The sequence below is a fragment of the Coenobita brevimanus genome, chromosome 21 (assembly GCF_032717465.1).
Source record: "Coenobita brevimanus isolate Jiangsu-jjx chromosome 21, ASM3271746v2, whole genome shotgun sequence".
Taxonomy (NCBI): domain Eukaryota; kingdom Metazoa; phylum Arthropoda; class Malacostraca; order Decapoda; family Coenobitidae; genus Coenobita; species Coenobita brevimanus.
Genome location: NC_136974.1, coordinates 2513438 through 2538945, shown reverse-complemented (window position 1 = coordinate 2538945; position 25508 = coordinate 2513438). Strand labels below are relative to the sequence as shown.

The 25508-nt window shown below is 42.5% G+C and overlaps 1 protein-coding gene across 1 annotated transcript in view; it reads left to right on the top strand.

Moving 5' to 3' along the window:
- Positions 1-25508, top strand: part of LOC145392059 (uncharacterized) — a 286089-nt gene that overhangs the window by 152971 nt on the left and 107610 nt on the right. Inside the window, exons 35-40 of the mRNA XM_080266515.1 lie at positions 1887-2031; positions 7266-7434; positions 17507-17586; positions 20886-21008; positions 21907-22413; positions 24161-24299. Coding sequence (XP_080122641.1) covers positions 1887-2031; positions 7266-7434; positions 17507-17586; positions 20886-21008; positions 21907-22413; positions 24161-24299 — 1163 coding nt within the window. The remainder of the gene's footprint in view (positions 1-1886; positions 2032-7265; positions 7435-17506; positions 17587-20885; positions 21009-21906; positions 22414-24160; positions 24300-25508) is intronic.

Here is a 25508-nt window from a genome sequence, read left to right as displayed (position 1 = left end):
ATTCCATCCTCACTTTGCACTTTCCGCTTCAAATTTCGTACATCTTGCATGGTTACTGCTTTATGGTATTTACCCTGGAGGAAGGATTTTAATTGCTTGTTGTCTGGGTTAAGTTTCACTACATCCTCTGCGTCTCCCATCTCCGAACTTGTCAGTCTGCGTTTCTGGCTATAGAAGGGCTGTAAAGCTACACTGACCTCATGATTATGCTGCAGATACGTCTTTGTGATAACCAGCTTGTTTTTTCTTGCTGTTAGTGCCACCAACACATTACAGCCACATGGAAGATATCGCTGTTTTTGTCTTATACCAAGTCCTTTCCGTTTCGGACTGCTGTAGTGTACACACACGAATGAAACAGAGCCGTACTTCAGTTCGACAGGGATTTGCTGCTGACGACGCTTATTTTCACTGATAACGGAGCTAGAAGACTTCACTCGCAACACGGACCCTGTGTGATTCTAATATTTCTTGAAAAAGTAGTCAAATTCTACAAAAGAGTTAAACATGTCAGTGGAGAAAATATCCCTGAAGACAGATGTTGTGTCTGTACCGGTACATGTGTCTGCCTGTATGTCGTCTTGCCCGTAGTCAGCAGATGAACTAGCTGGATATTCCTGTGGTTCTGCTGACGTGTGTAACTCCATGTCGTTTGGGTCATGGTTGGTAGGAGAAGGATAATCTGGAACTTCTGCATAAGTGTCTTCCTCCATGTTGTCTTGCCTGGTAGGAGAAGGATAATCTGGATCTTCTGCGTAATTGTCTTCCTCCATGTTGCCTTGGCTGAGGTCAGCAGGTCACTGATACTATCGAGTCGAACGCCAGACTATACTGCGGTGGTGGGAGTGGAGGCGACTGTTTACAAAACATGTCCCCGCACCTCCCTTCCTAATCCCCCTTCACTACCCTAATGTTGTAACTACTTGTCTGAGTGATAAACAAAGCTCCTGAAATCCCTCCCTCAATACTTCCCCTCCTTACCCTCTCACCACCTCCCTCCCTACTCCCCCTTCACTGGCCTCTAACTACTACCAGTGATAAACAAAGCTCCTGATATCCCTCCCTCCCAATCCCCCTTCACTACCCTCAGAACACTTAGCCAATGTCCGTACACCGTGATAATAACGTTACCTGCAATATCACCGCGCTGTGATAATAACGTCACCTGTAATAACACCGCGCTATGATAATAACGTCACCTTTAATATCACTGTGTGGTGATAATAGTCACTCCCTATATATATTCACTGAATAGTAGGATCAGTGTAGACTAGAATCAGTAAAGAGCATTAATATTGACTTCAAAGGTACCACAACTCAGATGACTTATGCTCACCACTGTTTCAGTATAATAGGTTATATGTCCATGTAGACAGGTATGCAATACTCAACTTACATCATTTATAAGTCCCATCATAATGCAGCACACTTGTTGCTGTGTCTTGAGCTGAGCTACCCTCCTGGCATTGAGTGGCATGATCTGTTCAACAAACAACAGACAGTGATGAATCATCATCAGCTTGTAGTTAGTGTAAAACTCCTAGTATCACCTGAAGGATATCTATTGTGGATGCTCTTTAGCACTGTTGTGCACATTGAGCTTCAGGTAGTGCAAGACAGTGCCCATGCCTAAAAGCTGTCAAGTAATAACCAGAGGTGTTTCATGCCAGTTAGTGCCTGTAAGCCAATAATGATTTATTATTTGTCCTTTCTCTGCTGAGTGAATCATGTCACCCAAGACCTCAAGGGAAGCTTGGTACACATGACAACTACCAAGATGCTACATTCCTGAGGCTTGAAAACAGAGAATTTTATTCTAAAATTCACCATATATATTTGCCTTGTTATAACCTACCCCCACTCCTAATGCTTTTTCACTCTGACAGAACAAGGCGAAAGGACCTGAGTTCGTTAGAAATAGGCACCTCTGGCAGTAAGATGATCCTTCCTGATTCCTTGTGCCCTGTAGTGAACTGCACCATGGATTCAATTATGGGAGCCATTGGATCAGAATGGGATGCTGTAGCTTTTGTGAGTAATTTTATTTTTTTTTAATTATTTTTCTCATTTTTGTATCAGTTGTCAGCAATGCCTCAGACATATTTAGAGGTGTTACCATAATGTTTACAACAAACAAGTGCAACAGAGATAACATGTCCATATCTCAATATTTTGCTGCTAGACCCCAACCTGTTGCACAGGAGTGGCAAATGTGGATGATATTGGAATCTAGGATGAGTGTGTAGTGCCTTTCACTGACTCTGAAGGCTTCCAGGAGGAAACAAGCTTAAGTAAGGCTCAGACTCTAGCAAGTTGCACAGGAACAGCAAATGTGGATGACATTGGAATCATAGTTGTGTCTATAGTGCTCTTCACTGTCTTTAAGGCTTCCAGGAGGAAACAAAGTTAAGTGATGCTCAGTAAGCCTCATAAGCATCCACTCTCCTCACCACCCTAAACCTAGCACTCACCTCTGCTCAAGTAAAGTCTTTACCTCTTTATGTAGTACATATTACAGTACAATATGTAATTCTGTGTAATATTGTCTACTAAATGCCTGTGTAACTTTGTCATTGGTTAAATAGGAAAAGGTGTCAAAAGTTGTATCTATTCATGGATCCCAGAACCAGGTGGCTTTTTCCCATAGGTTTATTTGTTAAGGGTTTGCAAGTTCTTGATTGTCAGATCGGGGTAATGAACGAGTATGACATGGATAACATGACCCTTCTGTACTATTTTTTGAAATGTAGGGTGGTCAGTAGTGACAAAAAAACCTTGTGTGGAAAACTGCTACTGCCCACACTTATGAGGGTGTGAAATGTGGGTAGTGACAAACAAGCAGTGGATATGACCTTTGTAGGGACAGTTGGAAGTATAAGTAGAATGAATAGTGTGAATAAAAGAAAAGTTATGAGTACAGTATTTTGAAATGAATGAAATAGTGATAGAAGTGAGTTGTGGAATTCCTAAACAGATAAAAAGAAAAGTACAGTAATTGAAGTGGTATGAGTATATTCAGAGAATGCACATAGATACCAGAGAAAGTCTTTGAAACTGAGATTCAGTGTTATTGGTACAGTAGGTATTGTGTCATGTGGAAGAAGAGAATGGAGCAGCATTTTGGTGAGAGAGAAAGAAAAGAGCGAAGACTTTCTTTGAGAGTGGGAGAGGTACAGTATATAAGGGCAAAGTAGTCTGGAGGCTATCCTTTGTTGGGATTCCAGAGTTGGGAGCAAAATATAAGGAAGCCAAAAAATTATTAAAGTATGAAAACTGATGGATGAAGTTTGTATGGAAATGCACATGACTAGGACTGGAACAGTTTTTTTTATCCTAACGATCAGCATAATGGTCTCCGTCCTGAGGCAGTGTGATGCACATTTTTTTTTGTGGATAACTGTTTGGTATGTGAGGTGAAACCAAGAATGTCAGACTGTTGAATGGTGAGTGACTAGATATATGACCCATTTACTGGGAATTTTTTGATAGTTTCCTCTTCTTCTTCTTCTACTTCCATGGATCGGTAGGAATGAAAGATATGATGATGATGATGATAGTGATGAAATATCTTGTACATAAAGAAACAGAGATTACACTGTACTCCTCATAGTAAAATCTGCCAATTCCCTAAAGCTACCTCAGAACCCAGTACCTCATCTTTGTTTTACCTGATTATTATCCTTAAACATACACAGTATCCACAAATCAATACCTGCTTCAATCCTGAATTTAGTCAGCTTACAAATCTGCAAGGTAAGTCTCAGAAACTGAACCTTAGGGTAATGTCATCTTAGTCTTAAACTTTCATCCAGAATCCATATAAAAAAGTTTTTACCTTATTTTTTTTTTTTTTTTTTATGCGAGGAAGAAGGAACCAAAGGCCATGAGCCCGCAGTAACAGTTCCCTCCAATAGAAAAACAAAATACAATATAGAGCCAAATTCAAGATCCGATCATTTTGAGATGCCTGGACACACTGCGTTTGAAAGACTGGAGATCATAGGCAACAGGAAATACAGACAGAGGGAGACAGTTCCAGAGTTGACCTGTTGCATAAATGAAAGACTGGGAGTAACGGTTAATTCTTGCATTAGAGAGTTGGACAGAAAAAGGATGAGAGTCTGCTGCCAGACGGGTGCTACGCGCCCGTCGTAGGGGTGGAGGAATGCAAGCAGACAGTTCAGAGGAGCAGTGACCATTAAAGTAGCGATAGAAAAGAGATAAAGATGCAACAGTGCGGCGAAGAGACAGAGGTTGAAGGGAGTCAGTAAGAGGAGGAGAGTTAATGAGACGAAAAGCCTTTGACTCCACCCTATTGAGAAGAGCTGTATGATGGGTGCCTCCCAACACATGAGAGTTGTACTCCACACAGGTGCGGATATAACCCCTGTATAGAGTCAACAATTGCGCAGGGGGTAAAGAAAGAGCGCGAGTCAGCTTAGCACACCCAATCTCTTGGAAGCAGATTTTACAAGAGATGTAATATGATCTTTCCAAGATAAGTCCCGAGTAAATGAAACCCCAAGCATGTTCAAGGATGATGTAGGATTAAGCTGAATATTATTAAACATTAGTGGGTATACCTGTGGAAGATTTTGTCGGGTTGAAAGGTGTAAGAACTGAGTCTTAGATGCATTAAAGACAACCATATTATTTTTACCCCAGTCAGAGATACGAGCCAAGTCAGACATTAGGTGTGCCATAGCCTCATCCCTTGTTTGTTGAAGTAACTGTTGAGATGGGCGTTGCGGGAACCGAATGGAAAGGTGAAGGGTGGAGTCATCAGTGTAAGAGTGGATAGGGTTAGATGTACAGCTTAGAAGATCATTGATGAATAAAAGGAAGAGAGTTGGTGATAGGACAGAGCCCTGAGGAACACCACTGTTGATAGATCTAGGAGAAGAACGATGGCCGTCTATAACAGCGGCTATAGAACGACCAGAAAGGAAGCTAGCGATGAAGGCACAGATAGAAGGATAGAAACCGTAGGAGGGCAGTTTGGAAATTAAAGATTTATGCCAGACTCGATTGAAAGCCTTTGAGATGTCAAGTGCAATGGCAAAGCTTTCGCCAAAGTCCCGAAAGGAGGATGACCAGGAGTCTGAAAGGTAGGTGAGAAGATCGCCAGTGGAGCGTCCCTGACGGAACCCATACTGACGATCGGAAAGAAGGTTGTGATAGGAAAGATGCCTCAAAATTTTTCTATTAAGAATTGACTCAAAAACTTTTGAAATACAGGACGTTAAAGCAATTGAACGATAGTTGGAGGGTTGGGAGTGGTCACCCTTCTTTGAGACTGGCTGAATGAGAGCAAACTTCCAGCAAGAAGGAAAGGTACAAGTTGACAGACAAAGACGAAAGAGTTTGCCTAGGCAGGGTGTAAGCACAGAAGCACAGTTCTTGAGAACAACAGGAGGGACCCCACCAGGCCCATATGCCTTGTTAGTACTGAGGCCAGTGATGGCAGAAAATACATCAACTGAAGAAATTTTAATGTCAGCCATGAGGAAGTCAGAGGGGGGAAGTGATGGAGGAACAGCACCGGAATCGTCTAAGGTAGAATTGGAGGAGAAAGTCTGTGCGAAGAGATCTGCTTTATCAGTAGAAGAAATAGCTACAGAACCATCAGAGTAGAAAAGAGGAGGGAAGGATGATGAGGTAAAGTTGTTAGAAAGATTTTTGGCAAGATGCCAGAAGGAGCGGGAAGAATTCGAGTTGGAGAGTTGAGAGCATTCAGTATGGATGAAATTATTTTTAGTAGAGCGAAGAACAGACTTAGCACGATTTTGGGCAGAAACGTAAAGATGATGTGATTCAGGGGAGGGTTGGCTCCGGTACCTTTTGTAGGCCCTCTCCTTGTTGCGGACAGCATTAGAACAAGCGTGATTAAACCAAGGCTTTCTTGCATTAGTCAAAGGATATGAGAAAGGAATGTATGCTTCCATGCCCGAGAGAATAACCTCCGTAATGCGCAAGGCACACTCAGATGGCTCACGGCCATGGAAGCAATAATCATTCCAGGGAAAATCAAAGAAGTACTGCCTGAGGGCCTCCCAGTCTGCGGCTCCAAAATGCCACAGACGACGTTTCCCTGGAGGGTCCACAGGCCGTACCGGAGTGATAGGACAGGTTAAGGTAATAAGGTTGTGATCGGAGGAGCCCAACGGAGAGAAAAGATTAACAGAGTAAGCAGAAGGATTAGTTGTGAGGAAGAGGTCCAGTATGTTGGAGCTCTCTCCAAGGCGGTCAGGGATACGGGTAGGGTGCTGTACAAGCTGCTCTAGGTCATTAAGGATAGAAAAGATGTAGGCTTGTTCACCAGGTGGATCCGTGAAAGGAGAGGAGAGCCAAAGGTGGTGGTGAACATTGAAATCTCCAAGAATGGAGATTTCAGAGAAAGGAGAAATGGATAGAATGTGTTCCATCGTAGAAGTAAGATAGTCGAAGAATTTTTGATAGTCAGTAGAATTAGGGGATAAGTAAACAGCACAGATATATTTAGTCAGAGAATGACAGGAAAGCCGAAGCCAGAGTGTGGAGAATTCAGAAGAATCAAGTTCAGGAACACGAGAGCAAGATAAGTCGTTGCGTATATATACACAACAGCCACCTTTGGCTTTGAAATGAGTATAGAGAAAGTAGGAGGATACAGAAAAGGGTTTGCTGTCAGTTGCCTCAGACAGCTGAGTCTCCGTTAGAAAAAGAAGGTGAGGTTTAGAGGGGGAGAGGTGGTGCTCAACAGAGCGAAAGTTAGAGGAAAGGCCGCGAATGTTGCAGAAATGAAGAAGAAGAGAGTCAGACAGTGGTTCCAGGCATCTTGAGTCGTCACCGGGAGAGGGGCAGATCGTGGGGGCATTTATGGTCCCTCCCCCCTGGGGACTCCGAGGCTTGGTAAAACGACGCCATTTTGGGTAACTTTTGAATACGAAGTGTAGTGTGTACTGTGCATGTAGTTTGGTGAAGATAGTTAGAGAAATTTGTACTGGAGAGCATGCTGGCCTACTCTCTGTGTAACTGAGACACTGAAAAAGTTCAGCAAAGGTGGATGGTCAGGAACTAGTCCTGAGGGCTGATGAAACGGGAGCTCCAGCACTCCCTGTCATCAGCTTTCCATCCACCTCGGGAGTACTGCCCTGCTCGACTGGTGCTACAGTCTACTCCTCTGACTCAAACTATACCTAAAAGTTACAGTTAGATATCACCTTTTGCTCTTAACTGTAATCTATACCACATCAGAGTCCTAACTCTTCCATTCAATCTCCCAGAGCTACCTCCCTGGTGCAGAGAAACTGTCACCAGGAACAAAGATACTGAGCCTTGAACTGTTGACTTCAAAGCTGCAGGGACTTACTCTCAAGGACCTCCCTGATGACAAGAAAATTGAGCTCCATATCCCCAGGACAGCAGGGGTAGATGGCAACAACACAATTGAAGGTACTGTATTTGTGTGTGTGTGTGTGTGTGTGTGTGTGTGTGTGTGTGTGTGTGTGTGTGTGTGTGTAGGTTGAAGAGTTGATGATACAAAGGGTGTGAGAGGTAATATCCCTAGAGGTCACCTTTTTTGTAAGGGACTGATTATTACAAAACTCCCTCATTTTATGATGAGGATGAGTTGGAAAAAAGCTATTGCATATAAATTTATCAGATATTAGGTCAGTTATAACTTAGAGTTGAATGGGGATACACTGTTAGCTAGGGGTCATTTACCCAGCAGCGTCAAAAAACAAATTTCCATCTCGCCTGAACTAGTTGCTGTTTCAACTTCATTTCGATTCACTTCACATCATTTGCAGGTTACCACCAAAAATAAGTCTGTTATTAGTGTTCATGTCACTTAAGCTGGTTCAGTAGTTATGTGTTATTTCACTTCAGTCAAAGAAGTACTTCCTTAGGGCCTACCAGTCAGCAGCTCTTGTGCCACAGCCACCACTTCATGGGAGGGTCCACATGCCTTACTGGGGCGATAGGACAGGTTAAAGCAATAAGGTTGTGATTGGAGGAGCCTAATGGAGAGAAAAGATTAACAGCGTAAGCAGAACGATTACAGTACAGGTAGTTGTAAGGAAGAGGCCAAGTATGTTCGAACTCTCTCCAAGGCGGTCAGGGATACGGGTAGGGTGTTGTACAAGCTGCTTTGGGTCATTAATGACGGAAAAGATGTAGGCTTGTTCACCAGGTGGATCAGTGAATGGAGAAGAGAGCCAAAAGTGGTGGTGAACAATGAAATCACCAAGAGTGGAGATTTCAGAGAAAGGAGAAATTAATAGGATGTGTTCCATCTTAGAAGTAAGATAGTCAGAGTCTGTAGAAATAGGGGATAAGTAAACAGCACGGATGTATTTAGTCAGAGAATGACAGGATGGCCATAACCAGATTGTAGAGAATTCAGAAGGTTCAAGTTTAGGAACATGAGAGCAAGATATGTTGTTGCATACATATACACAACAGCCACTTTGGCTTTGAAATGAGTATAGAGAAGGTAGGAAGATACAGAGAGAGGTTTGCCGTCATTCACCCTAGACAGCTGAGTCTCACTGAGGAAGTGAAGGTGAGGTTTAGAGGAGGAGAGGTGGTGTTCAACAGAGAGAAAGTTACAGGAAAAACTGCAAATGCTGCAGAAAGGAAGTAGAAGTGAGACAGACAGTAGTTCTTGGCATCTTGTTAGATTTTCACCAGGAGAGGTGTGGATGGTGGGGGCTTAGATGGTCCCCCCGCACCCAGGAACTCAGAGACTTGGCGTTGGGATGCCATTTTTAATTTAAATTTTGAATAGGAAGTGTAGTGTGTAATGTGCATGTAGTTTGGTGTTGACAGTTAGAGAAACTTGTATTGGAGAGCATGCTTGCCCACTCTCTGTACTAATGAAACTGATAAAGTTCAGCAAAGGGGTATGGTTAGAACCTGGTCATGTGGGCTGATGAAACAGTAGCTCCAGCTCTCCCTGTCATCAGCTTTCCATCCACCATTGGACTAGGCATGTCAAGAGGATGGGGGATGACAGTTGGGTGCAGAAAGTGAGAAATGTGAATGTCGGGGGTAGGGTTGCAAGAGGCAGACTGAACAAGACTTGGGATCTCTTTTTTTGTCGCTGTTTCAATGGTCACTGCTCCTCTGAACTGTCTGCTTGCATCCCTCTGCCACTACATTGGGCATTGAGCATCTGTCTTTCAGCAAACTCTCATCCCTTTTCTGTCCAGCTATTTAATATAAGCGTTAACCATTACTCGCAGTCCTTCGTGTATGTAACAGGTCAACTCTGGAACTGTCTTCTTATGTCTGTGATTCCTATGGCGTACTCCAGTCTTTCAAGTGCAGTGTGTCCAGTCATCCCAAGATGAATGGATCTTGAATTTGGCTCTCTGTTATCTTGTTTTTATTTTTTCTTGGAAGGAACAAACTTGCAGGCTTCTATCCTTTGGTTCCTTCTCCCTTACATTAAAAAATAAAAGGAATTGGGAGGTTGCCAGAGGTCAAGCAGCATGGAGGGCCACCATTAGGTGCCCAAGGCATGTTGGAGCCTTTATAAAAAATACAAAACAGTATGACATGGTATCTTTCCAACAAATACTGTAGTTTTCCATCCATTTTAAGAGTTTCTCATCCCTCCTCCGGCAGTTTTAAGCTTCCACAGTAGCCTTTTTTTTTGTGGTGCTCTGTCAAGTGCTTTCTTCAGATCCAGGTAGACAAAATCTGCCTAACCCCGTCTTTCTGTCTTGCACAGTGTAATATCCACAACTCTACTGTAGAAACTTAGCAAATTATTGATCCTTCTCAGAAGCCAAATTGTTTTGTTGTTATTAACTGTTTCCATTCCTGAAACTGTGTCCATCTTTTTCTAACTTTTTTCAGATTATATAAATAACTGTAATAAGCGACACAGGCCTATATTTCAGAGGGTCTTCTCTGTCTCCATTGTATAATGGAACCATATTTGCTCTTTTCCAATGCATTGGCAGTACATCCAATTCTTCCATCAATTTCAGTACAGTACGTCACTTCTGTGAACTACTACCTCTGGCTTTGTGGAACTCTTGATTCCATTTTGGGTCCCAAATACTCTTCCTCTGTAACAGGGACCAACTGCAGTTTGTCATTAATTAACTCACATATCTCTTCTTCCAACTCATATGTTACCACTCAAACTCTTAACCTATATATATATTGCCCCTTATTTACATTTTACCATTAACAGATCAATAGAACACTTTAATATCTTTTTCACATTTCATTACAATGTCCTTTTTGTAATTACTGTAATTTCTTCCTCTCTTTGTATTTATGTGATCATTCTTTACTTTTTTATACAGCACTCATACCAATCTCTTGCGTTGTACTGCCTTCGAACCATGTTCCATGCTTTGTTTCTTGCCTGAAGTGCCTTTCTACACTTGTCATTAAACCACACTTTCTTCTTTTCCATCCTTGGTGAGAATTCAGGGAGCGGCTTGTTGACCCATCCTTGTAAGAATTCATAAAGATTTCAAACTTTTCATAAATATTTTTGGCCCCAGTCAAGGTTCCTAAAATGTCTTCTCAAAGCATCAAAATTCACTCTTCCATAATCATACAGTGAACCCTTGGTTATCGCACATAATTGGTAACGCGCCTAGTGCATGATAACTGAATTGTTCAATAACGAAAGCACAAAACCTTTGGGATTTATGCTAATTGGTACTAGGCGCCCCACTTGTAAACTCAAGTTTTCCCTTTTATAACATGGATGGGTGGTGAACTGAATGAAAGGAAGGCAGTGATTGATTATGTGTGTGTGGATGAAAGGATGCGAAAATGTGTAATGGATGCAAGAGCCTATAGAGGTTGGGGGAGTGGACTTTCTGACTACTACTTGGTGGTGGCCAGAATCAAGGTCCAGTTAGGATGGAGAAATAGAAGAAGGGAAGGACGGGAAGAAGGAGTATTTGTAAGGACAGTGGAAAGGTTACAAGAGGATGAGAAAAGGGCAGAATATAAGAGAGAAGTGGAGGAACGATTGGAGAAATATGAATTGGAGCAGATGGGGGACGTGGAAGGTGTGGGCAGGATATTTACAGAAGAAATATGTGCGGCATGTGATGTGGTGTGTGGGATGAAGAGAAGACGGAGGGGTGTGCAAGGAACAGCGTGGTGGAGTGAAGAGGTGAGACAGGCTATGGCACAAAAGAAGAAAGCATACAATGAATGGATGAGAAATAGGGGCGTGGAAGAAGTTGAGAGGCGGAAGAGAGAGTTATATGTAGAAAGAAAGAGAGAGGTGAAAAGATTAGTAAGAGAGAGTAAGAAGAGAGCAGATGAGAAATTTGGAAGGAACTTGAGTGTAAAGTGGAGGGACTGTAAGAAAATATTCTGGAAAGAGGTGAAAAGAGTAAGACAGGGTGGAAGTGAAGTTAACAGGGGAGTGAAAGATAAAAATGGTAGATTACTAGTGGAGAAGGGAGAAAAAGTGAGCAGATGGAGAGAACACTTTAAGGAATTGTTGAACATAGAGGATGAAAGTAATGCGAGTATAAGTGGCTGGGTAATGGCTGGGAGAAGGAGGGAGGTGAGAAGACAGGAAGAAATCAGTAGGATAGAAGTTGTGGAAGCAATGAAGAAAGTTAAATTGGGGAAAGCCCCAGGAAATGATGGAGTGTGTGGTGAAATGCTGAAGTATGGAGGAGAGATAGTAGTAGAATGGATGTGGCGAATGTGCAGATTGGACTGGGAGGAAGGTAGAGTCCCGTAGGATTGGAAGTCAGGTATAATTATTCCCTTGTACATAGGAAAAGGGGAAAAAGAAGTGTGTGGTAATCATAGGGGCATCTGTCTTCTTAGGTATAATAGGAAAAGTGTATGATAGGATACTTATTGACAGAGTTAGAGAAAGAACAGAGGAATTAGTTGGAGAAGAACAGGGAGGCTTTAGGAAGGGAAGAGGTTGTGTAGATCAGATATTCATTCTTAGATCTTTAGTGGAAAAGCTTCTAGAGAAGGGAAAGAAGCTGTATGCGGCATTCATGGATTTGGAGAAAGCATATGACAGGGTGGATAGACAAGGATTGTGGAAAGTATTAAGAATATAAGGAGTAGATAGGAAGTTGTTGAATGCTGTGAAGAGTATGTATGATGGTGCTAAGGCTGCAGTGCATGTGGATGGTGAACTGAGTGAATTTTTCTCTTTGAAGGTTGGGTTGAAATAGGGATGTGTCATGCCTGCATGGTTGTTCAATCTGTACATGGATGGGGTAATAAAAGAAGTACAAGGTAGGGTAGTGGATGTTGGAGTGGCCCTGATGAGAGAGGGTAATGTTTGGAAACTCTCTGTACTGTTGTTTGCAGATGATAATGTGTTGTTGAGTGAAGACGAAGGAGAGCTGCAAGGCTTGGCGGATGAATTTGGGAGAGTGTGTAAGAAACGGAATCTGAAGGTGAATATAGGGAAGAGTAAAGTGATGGTCTTTGAGAGAGGTGAAGTCAGTGAATGTACAGCGAGGTTGGATGGTGAGGAATTGGAAAATGTGAATATGTTTAAGTACTTGAGTAGTGTGATAAGAATGGAGGTTTGGAGAGTGAAGTGCTTGAAAGGGTACAGCAGGGAAGAAAGGTTGCTGGTTCCTTGAAAGCAGTGATAAGAAGCAGGGTAGTGAGCATGGAAGTGAAAAAGTTACTACATGACAGTATTGTGATACCAACTCTAACGTATGGAAGTGAAGCTTGGACGTTGCTGGAAGGACACAAGTCAAGAGTGAGAGCAGTGGAAATGAGTTATTTAAGAGGAGCCTGTGGAGTCACATGGAGAGACAGGCTAGCAAATGAGGATATAAAGGAGCGTTGTGGTGTGGATGTGGATGTGATAGGAAGCGTTAGGAGGAATGCACTGAGATGGTTTGGCCATGTGGAGAGGATGGAGGGTGAAAGACTGACGAAGAGAGTGTATGTGAGTGAGACGGAGGGGGGAAGAGGGAGAGGGAGGCCGAGGATGAGATGGAGGGATGGGGTGGAGAGGTATATGAGAGAGGGGGATGTGAGTTGGGAGCTGGGCAGTGAAATGGCGGGGGACAGGGCAACGTGGAGGTGATTTGTTTGTGGCCACCCCAAATGGGATTGAGGCATCTGGCAATAGATAGATAGATAGACACATACTGTTATGGTAAGTATCAGAAGAATACAATGGCATTGTTAGGTTAATAGGAAATGATGAAAAGGGTACAGTATGGAAGAAACACTTACCATGGAGAGACCTGAGATGGGTTTGAGTTATGGGACTCTGAGGCTAGGGTTGCAATTAGGTCCATACGTCCTGTCTGAAAAATCACATATTTGACCAAAAAATCAAGGTTTGTAAATTTAGAAAAAAAATAGAATAATCGTGGTTAAGGAAATAATACACATCTGTCTACATAATATTAGCCCTCTACTTAGCATACAAGAACCAGAATAACAATTGGATGTTGCATAGGAAGAAGTGTGTGGTGTTACAAACAGATGCATTTCTGTATACAAAATGAAAGAGAAACACTCCTACTAATCTAAAATCATAAATCTGTGTTTTATCTTCCCAGTTGGATTGTCCAGCACCCAGGAAATTAGTAAATATTGAGAGAAATACTGATAACATTCACTAGCTTCCCGCTGCAGTTTTGAGGCACATTCAAATAGGCGAGCCATGGTTGTGGGCAGGAGACCAGTACCAATAAAGCCACAGTTGTGACCAGGAGACCAGTACGAATAAAGCCACAATCGTGGCCAGGAGACCAGTACCAATAAAACCACAATCGTGGCCAGGAGACCTGAAAGGGTAAATGGTCTCCACCCCCTAGGATTAACCCTTCTAGTAGGGCATCATTGCTGAATCCCTCAGAGCCATCAGAAACCACTGATATTGCACCATCATTGTCAGCAGAAACCAGAGCAGGTGCATGATAACAGCAGGAGAGCAGGTTTTCATCTAAATGTGATAATGAAAATGGCTATAACCAAGTGTGCCATAACCAAGAAAGCATTGTATAGTAATCCCTTGACTAATCAGCTCTTGATTAAACAGTCCCTGGTTTAATCTACTCCTTAATCAGCCCACTTGTTAGAAAATCAGTCCCTGTCAGTGTGCTGGCCAGTCTTGAGAAAGGAATGTCTGTATGTTTTTCAATGCTTTTCCTTCTCTTTTTTGTTGTGAGAGAGCTTGCTAGTTTTTTTGTTTTTCTTAAAGGGTCAGACTTTTTATTGATCCCTTCAATAAGGGGTGAAGTGAAAAGAAAATGTGCAGTACTTAGTAAATACACCATCACTAGTACGGTCACCATTATTCATACTTCTACAGCTGCCATCCCTACCATTTTTACGATTATTGTAACAACCACATTTAACATCAATCTATCTATCTGTATACCTAGGCTGCTTCCCCCAAAGGAAGGGAGATACCCGAGATGGGACAACACACTCCCAATTTACTCATCCACACACACACATTATTTGCATCTTAGCCCCAAGGGGAGAAGAGACAGATCCTCACTGCACCAAACCACGTGAGGGTCAACTGCACAGTGCAATCAGCAACATCCGCAGCAGGGCCCGACAGCAGAGCTGGTTTACCCCTGCCACATCATAATGGATCCATCCCCTTACCTGCACCTGACCTGATCAAGTGATCAGTTGATCAGACCAAATGTGGGAGAATATCCCCTCAGGGCTGCATCATCATATATTCATTCACAATTTCTCCCCAATCATTCCTATCACGCACAGTCACCATTCCTTGCTCAACAGACATCCCTCTCGCATCAGTTCTCTACTGTCCATCCATCATATTCGTGGTCTTCCTCTCAGCCTTACACTTCTCACATCCAATCCAGTTATCTTTTTCACCAATTGCTCATCATCCATTCTCTCCATATGCCCAAACCATTGCAACACCTTCTGCTCAGTTCGATCAGCCATCTCTCGCACAACTCCAGTTCTTCCTCACACTTTGTCATTTCTCACTCGATCCATACAAGTCACTCCACACATCAATACCACTATTAAAAATGCCATCACTATCATAACCATAATTTTGGTACTCTGCTATCACTTCCCATACCATGACTACCATTACTCCCATGACAGGCATTACTACCACTACCACAGCTACCAGCACTATTACTGCCATTACTACCAGTATCACAGCTGTCACTACCTTAACCACCATCACTACCACCATCTGGTAAATGTCAATCTATATATGCAGTGGCAGCACCACATATGGAGTGAAGAGGTCATGTTTGGGTTGGCAACACTAAACAGAAAAGCATGCATGAAAAATATGTAAGCTGAGGGTTGGCTCTATGTCCACCAAAAGTATTTGAGTCCATTACATTGCTTCTGCTGCATTTTCTTGTCTCTGCACTTAACCCCTACACTGCAGGGTTGTTTTTGTGCTCCTTGTGTGTCCCACGAGGATATTCGCGCTCTGACTGACTTTTTAAAAATATTTGCCAAAAATCAGTTATTAGTCCTAGAAAATTATAGTTATATATGCATATGGCACATACCTTCAGCTTTCCCCTGGGATGTTTGTTGAGCCTTCGTCGTCTACCGTAGGACTTGTGGAGACTTCTGAAGTTGGGTAATGAAGTCTTCACTTTACACTTCCCGATACCCAGTGATATGGTTACCACTGCCTGATATTATAACTACAAACACTATTCTATGAATTTCAAGTAGTTTGGAATCCATATTCCAAAAAAAAAAAACACTGTGAAAGCAGTGTAAATTACGAGCGCATATGAGCTTTCCTCCCGTGCTGGTTCCCCGGTGGTATTCTGAGGTGGAGCTGTCATTTATTATTTATAAACACACTCACATTTTATTTTCCTAGTACTTTATTACTCTTATTTATATATACAATATTTATCTATAAGTTTCTTTCAGTACTAGTAGTTTATTTTCACTCCAGGCATTCACTTTCTCATCCTGTATACTAACGTTGAGAATGAACCTGTCACTTTCACTTTCATAACTCCCAGTATTCATACAAGCTAGAGTGAAACTTTCACATCTATTACTCCTAGTGTATATATTCGTATTCTTATATTACTACTCATTTACATTTCTATTTACATTCTCTATTTTATTTACATTATTTACATTTTTATTTTATTTACACTGTGTTATGCACTGTCACTTGCAGTAACTTATGAAACTATTTTCCAGTGTTCACTTATATTTACATTCATTGCTTTCACTTGCTGTTTACACATTATTTACATTTCCACTTGCACTGTTTTAGAGTCACCAGAAAGATTGTAGTCACTGTCCATCATTTTCATTGATAAATTAGCCAGTTCACGTTCCACAGCAGTCACTTAGCCCTTTACCCCTTTTCACACGAGGTTTAGTAGGGGTAGGGGTCACAGGGCCCTTTGCATGGGGCTAAAATGCGGCGGAATAGAACAGGCGTGAATCCGATATGGTTTCACCTTGAAAGATGACAGTAAACTGAATGCTATGGCCTAGTGGCAGTGAAGGGCTGCCAATGGCAGCGTGGTGACAACTGCTAATATATACGCTATGAAATGATTGGCAGGAAATCTAGACAATATATAATAAATTAGGTAGTTCCAGGTGAATGTAAATATCACTAAGGCTTCTCCCTTCCATTCTTATAAATATTTTTATTATGAGAACAGAACATACGGCATATTTCAAGAGGAAATAAACAGGGAAAATTAGCGAACGAGTGCACATGAAGTGTTGCTAGGTGATAATCAGCCCATTCCAGATGTATGGCAGTATCAGTTACCTTTTCTCTTTGTTTTATATATTATTTTGTATAAAAATAGGGCAAAGGGCACATTTCAATGGGTAAAATGAGTGGAAAAATCCGTCCAGCATTTGTGTAGCACAGCGCAGCTGGTCAGGCGGGAGGAGAGGGTAATGGAGGGGAGGTAAGGAGGGAGGGAGTCAAGGACAGGAGAAAAATGGCTAAATTGTCAACAGTGGATGGGAGTACAGATGACATTAGCAGAACTGAGTATAGCTGGACACTGGTAGTACTGATAGATGATACAAGCCACTAATTGAAAGCCCGGACGAATTCAAAATAACACAGAATCACAAAAGTGATATCCCGCGGTATGATCCCTTGCTCCCGAGCATCACGAAAGTGACGCCTCTCAGTTAAGGGGTTAAGCATGGCCAAAACCTTTTAAAACACACATGCTTCATCAACACTTGTTGCCATCCCAGTCTTCAGTCTCTTTATATCATTCTTTGGTTCTGCTGTTGACACACTTTCAGCCACCACATTCATTCTCTGTGCAACACAAAACCAGTCATGTGTACTACTGCTGTACTACAGGTACTGTATCATCATTCTCATTCATCAGCCTTTCAAAATATTCTTCCCATTTGCTTTGTATTGCACATCCATATATTAGTTTTCTTCCACATACTCCTCACATCTTCACCTTTATTTTCACTCTTATTTCTGTATTACTGCACCTCTTTCCAGATTATCACAGTATCAAGAACATTTTTATTCTCTTTTCTGCAGATATGAAATCTATTGATGCCATAGAAGAATCCAAGACATTGCGGATTCCAGTTGTGTACACCACTTTCGACTTGAATAATGTAAGTATTATGCTGGAATAATTATAATGATGATGATATGAAGGCGCTTACCATCCATTCACTCGCTGTAGTGCTGCTCTCGGGTGACTGCCCTTTCCTCTCTTCCTTCCTTCTTTCCTTCCTTCCTCTTCTGTTTTTCCTTCATTCATTCTTCTTCCTTATGCCTACGGGTGACTCTACACTCCCTCGTCTGTCTTTTTGATCCTTCATTCTTTCGTCTTCCTTCTGCCTATGGGTGATTCTGCACTGTGACAAGCCAAATGGTTTCCTGTACACCAGGAAACCATTTACTATGCTGAGTGGTAACCATATAGCCAGATGATGGTGCCTAGTGGTTTAATGGGTAATTAAGGTGCTCCAATTGGATTGAGCCTGTGCAGGTTTATATCGAAGGGGTGGTTTGGGTTTTTTGCTCACGTAATGCCGCTCAGGGATGAGTGTGGCTGGTCACTCCCATCTTAAATTCAGGACCAACTTGCCTCTCCCCAGGCACCTATGCTCCTCATGTGGCAACACAGGATTAGATGGTGATGATGAAGTCTATCTATCTATCTATCTATTGCCAGACGCCATAATCCCGTATGGGGTGGCCATTTGACTCTGAGTTATTTGTTTTACAGGGAGGGGCACTAACCCTCCACCAACCTACTTGACACGTAGGGAGCACGTATGGTTTGGTTGTATGGTTACCACCCAGCGTTGTAAATGGTTTCTTGGCTTACAGGAAACCATTTGGCTTGTCACTAAATGTAAAGCACCTGTAACGGAAAGAAAAGCATTAAGTAGTGACAGGAAAGATGGGAGAAATAGGAAGAGAGTAGGGCAGGCACAGAAAAAGAATGATAAAGGCTAAGGAAGAAGTAGGCAGCATTACATCAAGTGAGTGGATGATGAAGTAATTTTTTATAATACTGAAGAGTAATGCTTTATCATTAGGTGCTCCATCATCATTTTCTTCATCATCTTTAACGTATTATTTTACTTCCATCCAGGAGTCCTCATACAAGTGATGCCTGTGACAGAGCATGCGTCTTGAAGTCGCCCTTACCCCTCTTCCCCTTCCATTTCTCACTCCAACATACTATTCCATTCTTTTCATCCATGACATATATGGTTTTTCTATTCATACAGTACCTTCAGTCTTATTTGCAGAGTCTTATTTCCTCAGCTGCTTGATGAGCATTCTTTGAAAATGTCCATAACTTAAGGTATTTCTTTTTATCCATTCAGCAGTACTACATTTTACTTTAGCCCTTTTTTCCATTCTTGGTTTTCTTTCTGTTTTAACTTTCACTACTGGAGGTACTTGTCCCACCCATCCTTTTCATGCCTTTGCCTGTTGTAAAGAAATCAATCTTCTGTTATTTATGGCCCAATTGTCAGTCCCATACAAGTGTTGAAAGTTTTTTGTCTTTAGACAAACCCTCTTACCATTAAAATTGCTCCCCAGTTCATCAGTTGCTTTTTTTTTTCAGAAGTGAATGTCCTTTAACCTCTCAGTTCATTTTATGTTGCTTCTTTAACATAGTTGTTTTCATCTCTCATGCATCCTTTTTAAGATATGTGCCTACCTTCTGCATTTCCCATAGGTCTGTTTTGTGTTAGATTAAACAACTACAGATAATATGGTTATCAGTGCATGACATCTACAAACTTGGGTACAGTAGGGGGTATGGGAGCTGGGGAGGAGGAGTTTATCTAGATTTAGAGCATTGAAACTCTAGCAACAACTTCTTTCCAGCCAGTGGTGGAGTTAGAGTGTGAGCTGAAAGACTGTACTGTGGCACACAGATGTACTTTGGACAAAACTTCTGAAGTATCTTAGTAATTTATGTAAGACCAAGTTTAATAAGAGAAAACTGATATACAGTCAAGTCTCAGTATATGTCAGTTCATTATGTGGTGAATCGCTACAGTGATAAATGTAAAGTTATACACTTTTTGGAATAAGAATAAAAAATTGATCATACACTAGAATGATAATTGCTATGGCTGCCTTTGAAAATCTTGTGCACTTGGTGACGCACACAGTCCTACAGTCAGTTGTCTGAGCCTACATGGCCACCCAGTGTTTACATGTGCAGAACCCTCATCTCGAGTCTGCTCAGGCAGCGGCCTTCACACTGACCCTTTGAAGACTCTGTCTTGCTCCCCAATCCCTCACGTTCTACACTTGTGATCGTCTCACTTGCTTTCTCCGAGTTACCTAATCTTCACGTACATGTGCTATTGTTATCACCAGGTAACAGTGCAAGTATGCTACGAATAGTGCTGTGAGTGATGGTACTGTAAGCCAAGAGAAAACTTTTAGTGTGTGAAATAAGTGAAACTCTTAACTTGGAAATCGTGTCTGGTGGTACCCCCAGTGGTAAGCATGGTACAACTTATGCCACTAAGGGCAAGTAGCCCTTTCTCTTGATGTGAAATTAGACATTATTAAGTGCCATAAGGAGGGGCAGGGACAGAGCAAGATTGCTGATGCCTAAACCTACCCAGTCCATGGTATTGGCGGTCAAAAAGAAATCAGATACTGTAATTGCAGCATCACAGATTGTGCCTTCCTTCACTGTTAAATGACTTACCAGAGCAAAGGAGCCCGTCTTGGAGGAGATGAGCATCTCCTAGCTCTGTGGGTTAATGAAGTGAATGTGCAAAGCAGCCTTGTCACTATACTGTCATATGTAGTGAGGTTCTTGATCTGTGGAAAGCTCTCATTGAAAAGCCAGGTATAGAATCCGAGGAGGAGTTCAAGACATTGTTAAAAGCCAAAAGGAGGGACAGGGACCAAGCAAGATTGCTGATGCCCTGAAGCTTCCCAGTGCACGGTCTTGTTGATCATAAAGAAATTAGTTGCTGTAAATGCTGCATTACAGAATGTGCCTTCCCTGGCTGCCAAATGACTAACCAGAGCAAGGGAGCCTATCCTTGAGGAGATGGAGCATCTCCAATCTCTGTGGGTTATCTGGTAAATTACCCTTCACTCTGTGGGTTAATTAACTGAACCGGGCAAAGCAGCCTTGTCACCACACTTTCTTCTGAAGTAAGGCTATCCATCTGTGGAAAGACCCCATTGATAAACAAGGTGTAGAGTCCAAGGAGGAATTCAAGGCCAACACATGTTGGTTTGAGCAGTTTAAGGTCCATTCTGGCCTTAAACTTATGACCATGCATGGCAAGGCTGCTAGTGCATTCCACTTGGTGGCTGAGGCCTTCACCATGAAGTTGAAGGGTATGATAGAAGGGAATACTCTCCAAAATAGATCTTAAACTTTGATGAGATGGGATTGTTTTGGAAACAGATATCCAGGAAGACATACATCAGCAAAGAAACACAGTGTTTGCAAGGGTTTAAGGCAGTCAAGGACTTTCTCACCCACCTCCTTGATGCAAACACAGAGAGCGACCTGAAGCTCAAACATCTGGTTTACCACTGAGAGAACACCCCAGTGCTGGCAAAGTTGGTGAAGGAGAACCTTGGGGTTATTTGGAAAAGTAAGCCCAGGGCCTGGCTGATATCTCCCAAGAGATTAGGCTTGCTATGCCAACTACCATTCCTTCTTTACCCCTGCACAGTTGCTGACTCTATACACGAGTTTTATCCACCCTTGTGTGGAGTACAACTCTCATGTGTGGGGAGGCTCCCCACATACAGCTCTTCTCAATAGGGTGGAGTCAAAGGCTTTTCACCACGTTAACTCCCCTCTTCTTAATGGCTCCCTTCAACCTCTGTCTCTTCGCCACACTGTTGCATCTTATCTCTTTTCTATTGCTACTTCAGTGGTCACTTCTCCTCTGAACTGTCTGCTTACATTCCTCCACCTCTACGACGGGCGCGTAGCACCCATCTAGCAACAAACTTTCATCCCATTTCTGTCCAGCTCTCTAATACAAGAGTTAACCATTACTCCCAGTCCTTCATTTATGCAGCAGGTCAACTCTGGAACTGTATCCGTCTGTTTGTATTTCCTGCTAGCTGTGATCTCCAGTCTTTCAAAAGCAGTGTGTCCAGGCATCTCGAAATGATCAGATCTTGAATTTGGCTCTCTCTTGTATTTTGTTTTTCTCTTGAAAGGAACACTTATTGTGGGCTCATAGCCTTTGGTTCTTTCTTTCTAGCATTAAAAAAAAAAAAAAACTCTGCCACTCATATGTAGCAGGATACTTGTCCCGCCACCTGTGTGACTATGACAACCAGAGCATTCTTACCAACCAATTCCTCCTGATGGTTGACAATGCCCCGAGCCGCCCTACATGCATCGAGGACCGGGTGGATAATATTGAAGTGTTGTACTTGCCCCCAACTTGACATCATCTCCTCAGCTGAAGGATCAGGGCGTCATTTCAACATTCAAGGCCTACTATCGCCTCTGTACCATAAAGCAGATGGTGAGGGCGAGTGACTCTGGAGCGAGCGACTTGGTGCAGTGGTTCTGGAGAAACCATAACATCAAGCATGCCATTGACATCATCACAGAGGCATGGAAGGAGGTGCAGCTGAGCACATTGAACACCATCAGGTGCAGATTGTGGCCAGAATGTGTGTACTCCTTCATGGGGTTCCCAGTAATGGAGAACATCCATCAAGACATCCTCCACATTCCACAAGAGCCAGGATTTGAGGAGGTCGATGAGGAAGAAATGCGAGAGGTCCTGAGCAGTCACACTGAGCAGCTGACTACAGAGGAGCTCATTAAACTAAGGGAATGGGTGGCAGAGGCACAGGAAGGTAGTTATGGTGATAACAAGGATGGGCACTTTTCTGTTCTTGATATAAAGAGCTTGAAGGAGTTCCATGCGATAATGGACAAGGGAACAAAACGTGTGGATGTATATATACATCAACGGGACGCGGCAGGTTAATGGAAGAGAATATTCGTAGGCTCAAACTTCCAGAAATTACAATGATTAGGTGGATGTGCAGTGCCTCCTTGAATGCGAGGCCCGGGACAACTAGTTTATGGTGGAAGAGTTAAAAGGAAAGATGGGACTGGAGTGTTTTGGTGTTGTAATGAGGAGGGGTAGATTAACATGGTTTGAACATGTGGAGAGGATGGGGAATGACAACTGTGTGCAGAAGGTGAGAAATGTGAATGTTAGTGGTAGGCTTGCGAGAAGCAGACCTAAAAAAACCTTGGGACGAGGTCATAGAGTGTGACCTCAGGGATGAGGGACTAAAAGGGAGGCTGTCAGAGATGTAGCAACATGGAGAGCTGCCATTAGGTGGTCAAGGTTGACGCATGCAAGCATGCTGGAGCCATTATAAATGAAAACGAACCCACTGGACTGTTGTGAAATCTCTTCTTAAGCTTGCACAAGTTAAAATCCAAGAGTTCAGCAGTGTTTATAATTTCTTCTGATTTACTTATTGGAAGCTATTCTTTAGTTGCTTGAGGATTATAAAGTGGCTAAACTAACTCTTTTAACTCTTTTAATTAATGATGTCCTTGGGTAAAACCATTTGAGGTACTTAAGGAGTATGGAGTACTTAAGCCAGCTTTTCGGGTACTGTACTTATATAGGATTTGTCTTGTTCCAAGGTACTGTACCCTACTGTGGTACATAAGTATTGTGAGGACCAGTTCTTAAGCCTGCTTCTTTTTTTTTTTTTGAACTAATGAGGTTCCAACATGTGATGGTGCTGTGTACCGTGCGTGGAGTGAAGCAGATGTATCAGCCACGTGGGAGCCAGATCTCCTCATTTTCCCCCACACCTCCCTTTAGGAAAGGACTCTGATCTGACCCTGGCAATGCACTGCCTACCACAATGGGATGCTAGGTCCCTACATGATTTACATACTTTATTGTTCCTTTAGGACAGCCCCATAGAAACGTTTGTATACGTGTAGTCAGTTGGTCTGCTCATCCTAACTGACTGGGGTTAAGCAACAACAGCAACAACAGCTCCTTTTTGAACTTCATAGTAGGATGTACTGTAATCTACTGTGGTACTTATGGTTTGGTGTACTAAATTCAATCCATGTGATTCTTGAGGTTTATGGTGTACTGAAGAATGTATCCCTGGGAGTGTGACTTTGTGTTGACACTGTAGTTCACCATCTTTTCTTTGGGGGGATGGGAAGATGTGAGGGCATTTGCAGATCCAGCCGGCATCATTGCTTGGGGTAGGGCATCTCCTTCTCCAGGCAAGTCCTCAAGTCCTCCATCCAGACAAGTTGATGCCACTAGAGGAAAATATCCCTCTCCAGAGTCATGAATACACAAAATAAAACTCACAATTTGTTTTGTCCACACCACAGTGCAACCCACAACACCACATCACACTTATCCACCACATACAAGACTCTCACAGTGCAGGTGAACCTTCAACCTAACCTCAGGAAAAGACCATTGGGAGTGACTGGTTGAAGTCACTGCTTTACTGTGGTTCAGTGATTTCACAATGAGATGAGTGTGGGTTGTCAACAACAACAGCAGCATCATGGTGTACTGAATCCAGTGGTAGTGGTAAAAAAGAAAGAAAGAAAAGACAGTGCCTGTGGTGATATTAATTTTTAGTGTATGTTATATAACTTCTTTGGCACTAAATACATATGGTGTGTATAAACTCTTCTAGGAGGAATCTGCCCTGACCATCCAGCTGACCATAGAGGACACCAGTGCCCGACTCTTCCTACTTGTTCACAACCTAAAGAAGCCCACATTCAAGGAGCACCTGTACTATGTGTACCTCAAGAGAGTACCAGTGGTAAATGGTAAGCTGGAGTTCACAGTGTTATCTTACTGTAGTGTGTGGTGTTTTCATCTGGGTCATGAGATGCCGGGTACTGTATATGAGTGACACATTTTTACTCCCTCCTCCTCCTCCTCCTCCTCCTCCTCCTTCTTCTTCTTCTTCTTCGTCTTTGTGGAGAAAGCTTTGAGAAATTGAAGTAGATAATTTTCATGGCAGAACTTACCAACCAGCAGTGCCTGTCATCTTTGAATGTCTAACCTCCACTCACCCCTTCACCCACCAGAATCTTTGCCCATTCTGCCCACTCCTTTCTGCCCACCCTATCCTTTTCTTCTCATCCCACTTCCTCCAGAATGAAGCTCCAAGCCAAGAGATATTTGTTTCTACTGCCTAACTTATGCCTCTAACAATGTCCATCTACTGCATATACTCATCTCACTCTACCCTACCACCTGACATTGTCATAGCCAACCCCACCCATTCGTCTCTGCTCACTGCCCTCATATATATATATATATATATATATATATATATATATATATATATATATATATATATATAAATACAGAGCTGGACACTTCTACAATCACTTCTGCAAACTGCAAATTCCACAATTGCGGAAGTGTGATTTTGTTTTGTAGATTTGCATCTGCAACAAATTTTACGCAAATTTGCGGTTTTGCATTTGCGGAAGTACTTCTGCAAACACAAACCAGCCCACAAAGCAGCCTGACCTGTGAGATCTTTGAGCAGTTTGTTTTTTTTAAGAGCAACATGGACCTGCTGAGTTGTCTCAGTTGTTGGAGAAGTCTGACTGTGACCGAGAAGTGAGAACTGAGGAGGCTAGAGCCAAGGAATAGAGGTGGACTGGTGTGTCAACTTTTCAAGTGTGTGCTGTGAAGTGTACTAATTTCATTCATCTGTCTATAGTAATGATCGATTTACCCTTTTTTATAGTAAAAACAGTTTAATATACTAATATCTATCTATTTATCTATCTACAGCCCGACGCCCTAATCCAGCAAAGGGTGGCCGCAGACAAAACACCTCCAGGTCGCTCTGTCACCCACCATTTGAATACCCTCCCCCCAACTCACCCCCCCCTCCCTCATATACCTCTCAACTCCATCCCTCCACCTCATCCTCGGTCTACCCCTCCCTCTCCCTCCCTCCACTTCACCTACATACACCCTCTTAGTCAGTCTTTCATTCTCCATTCTCTCCACAT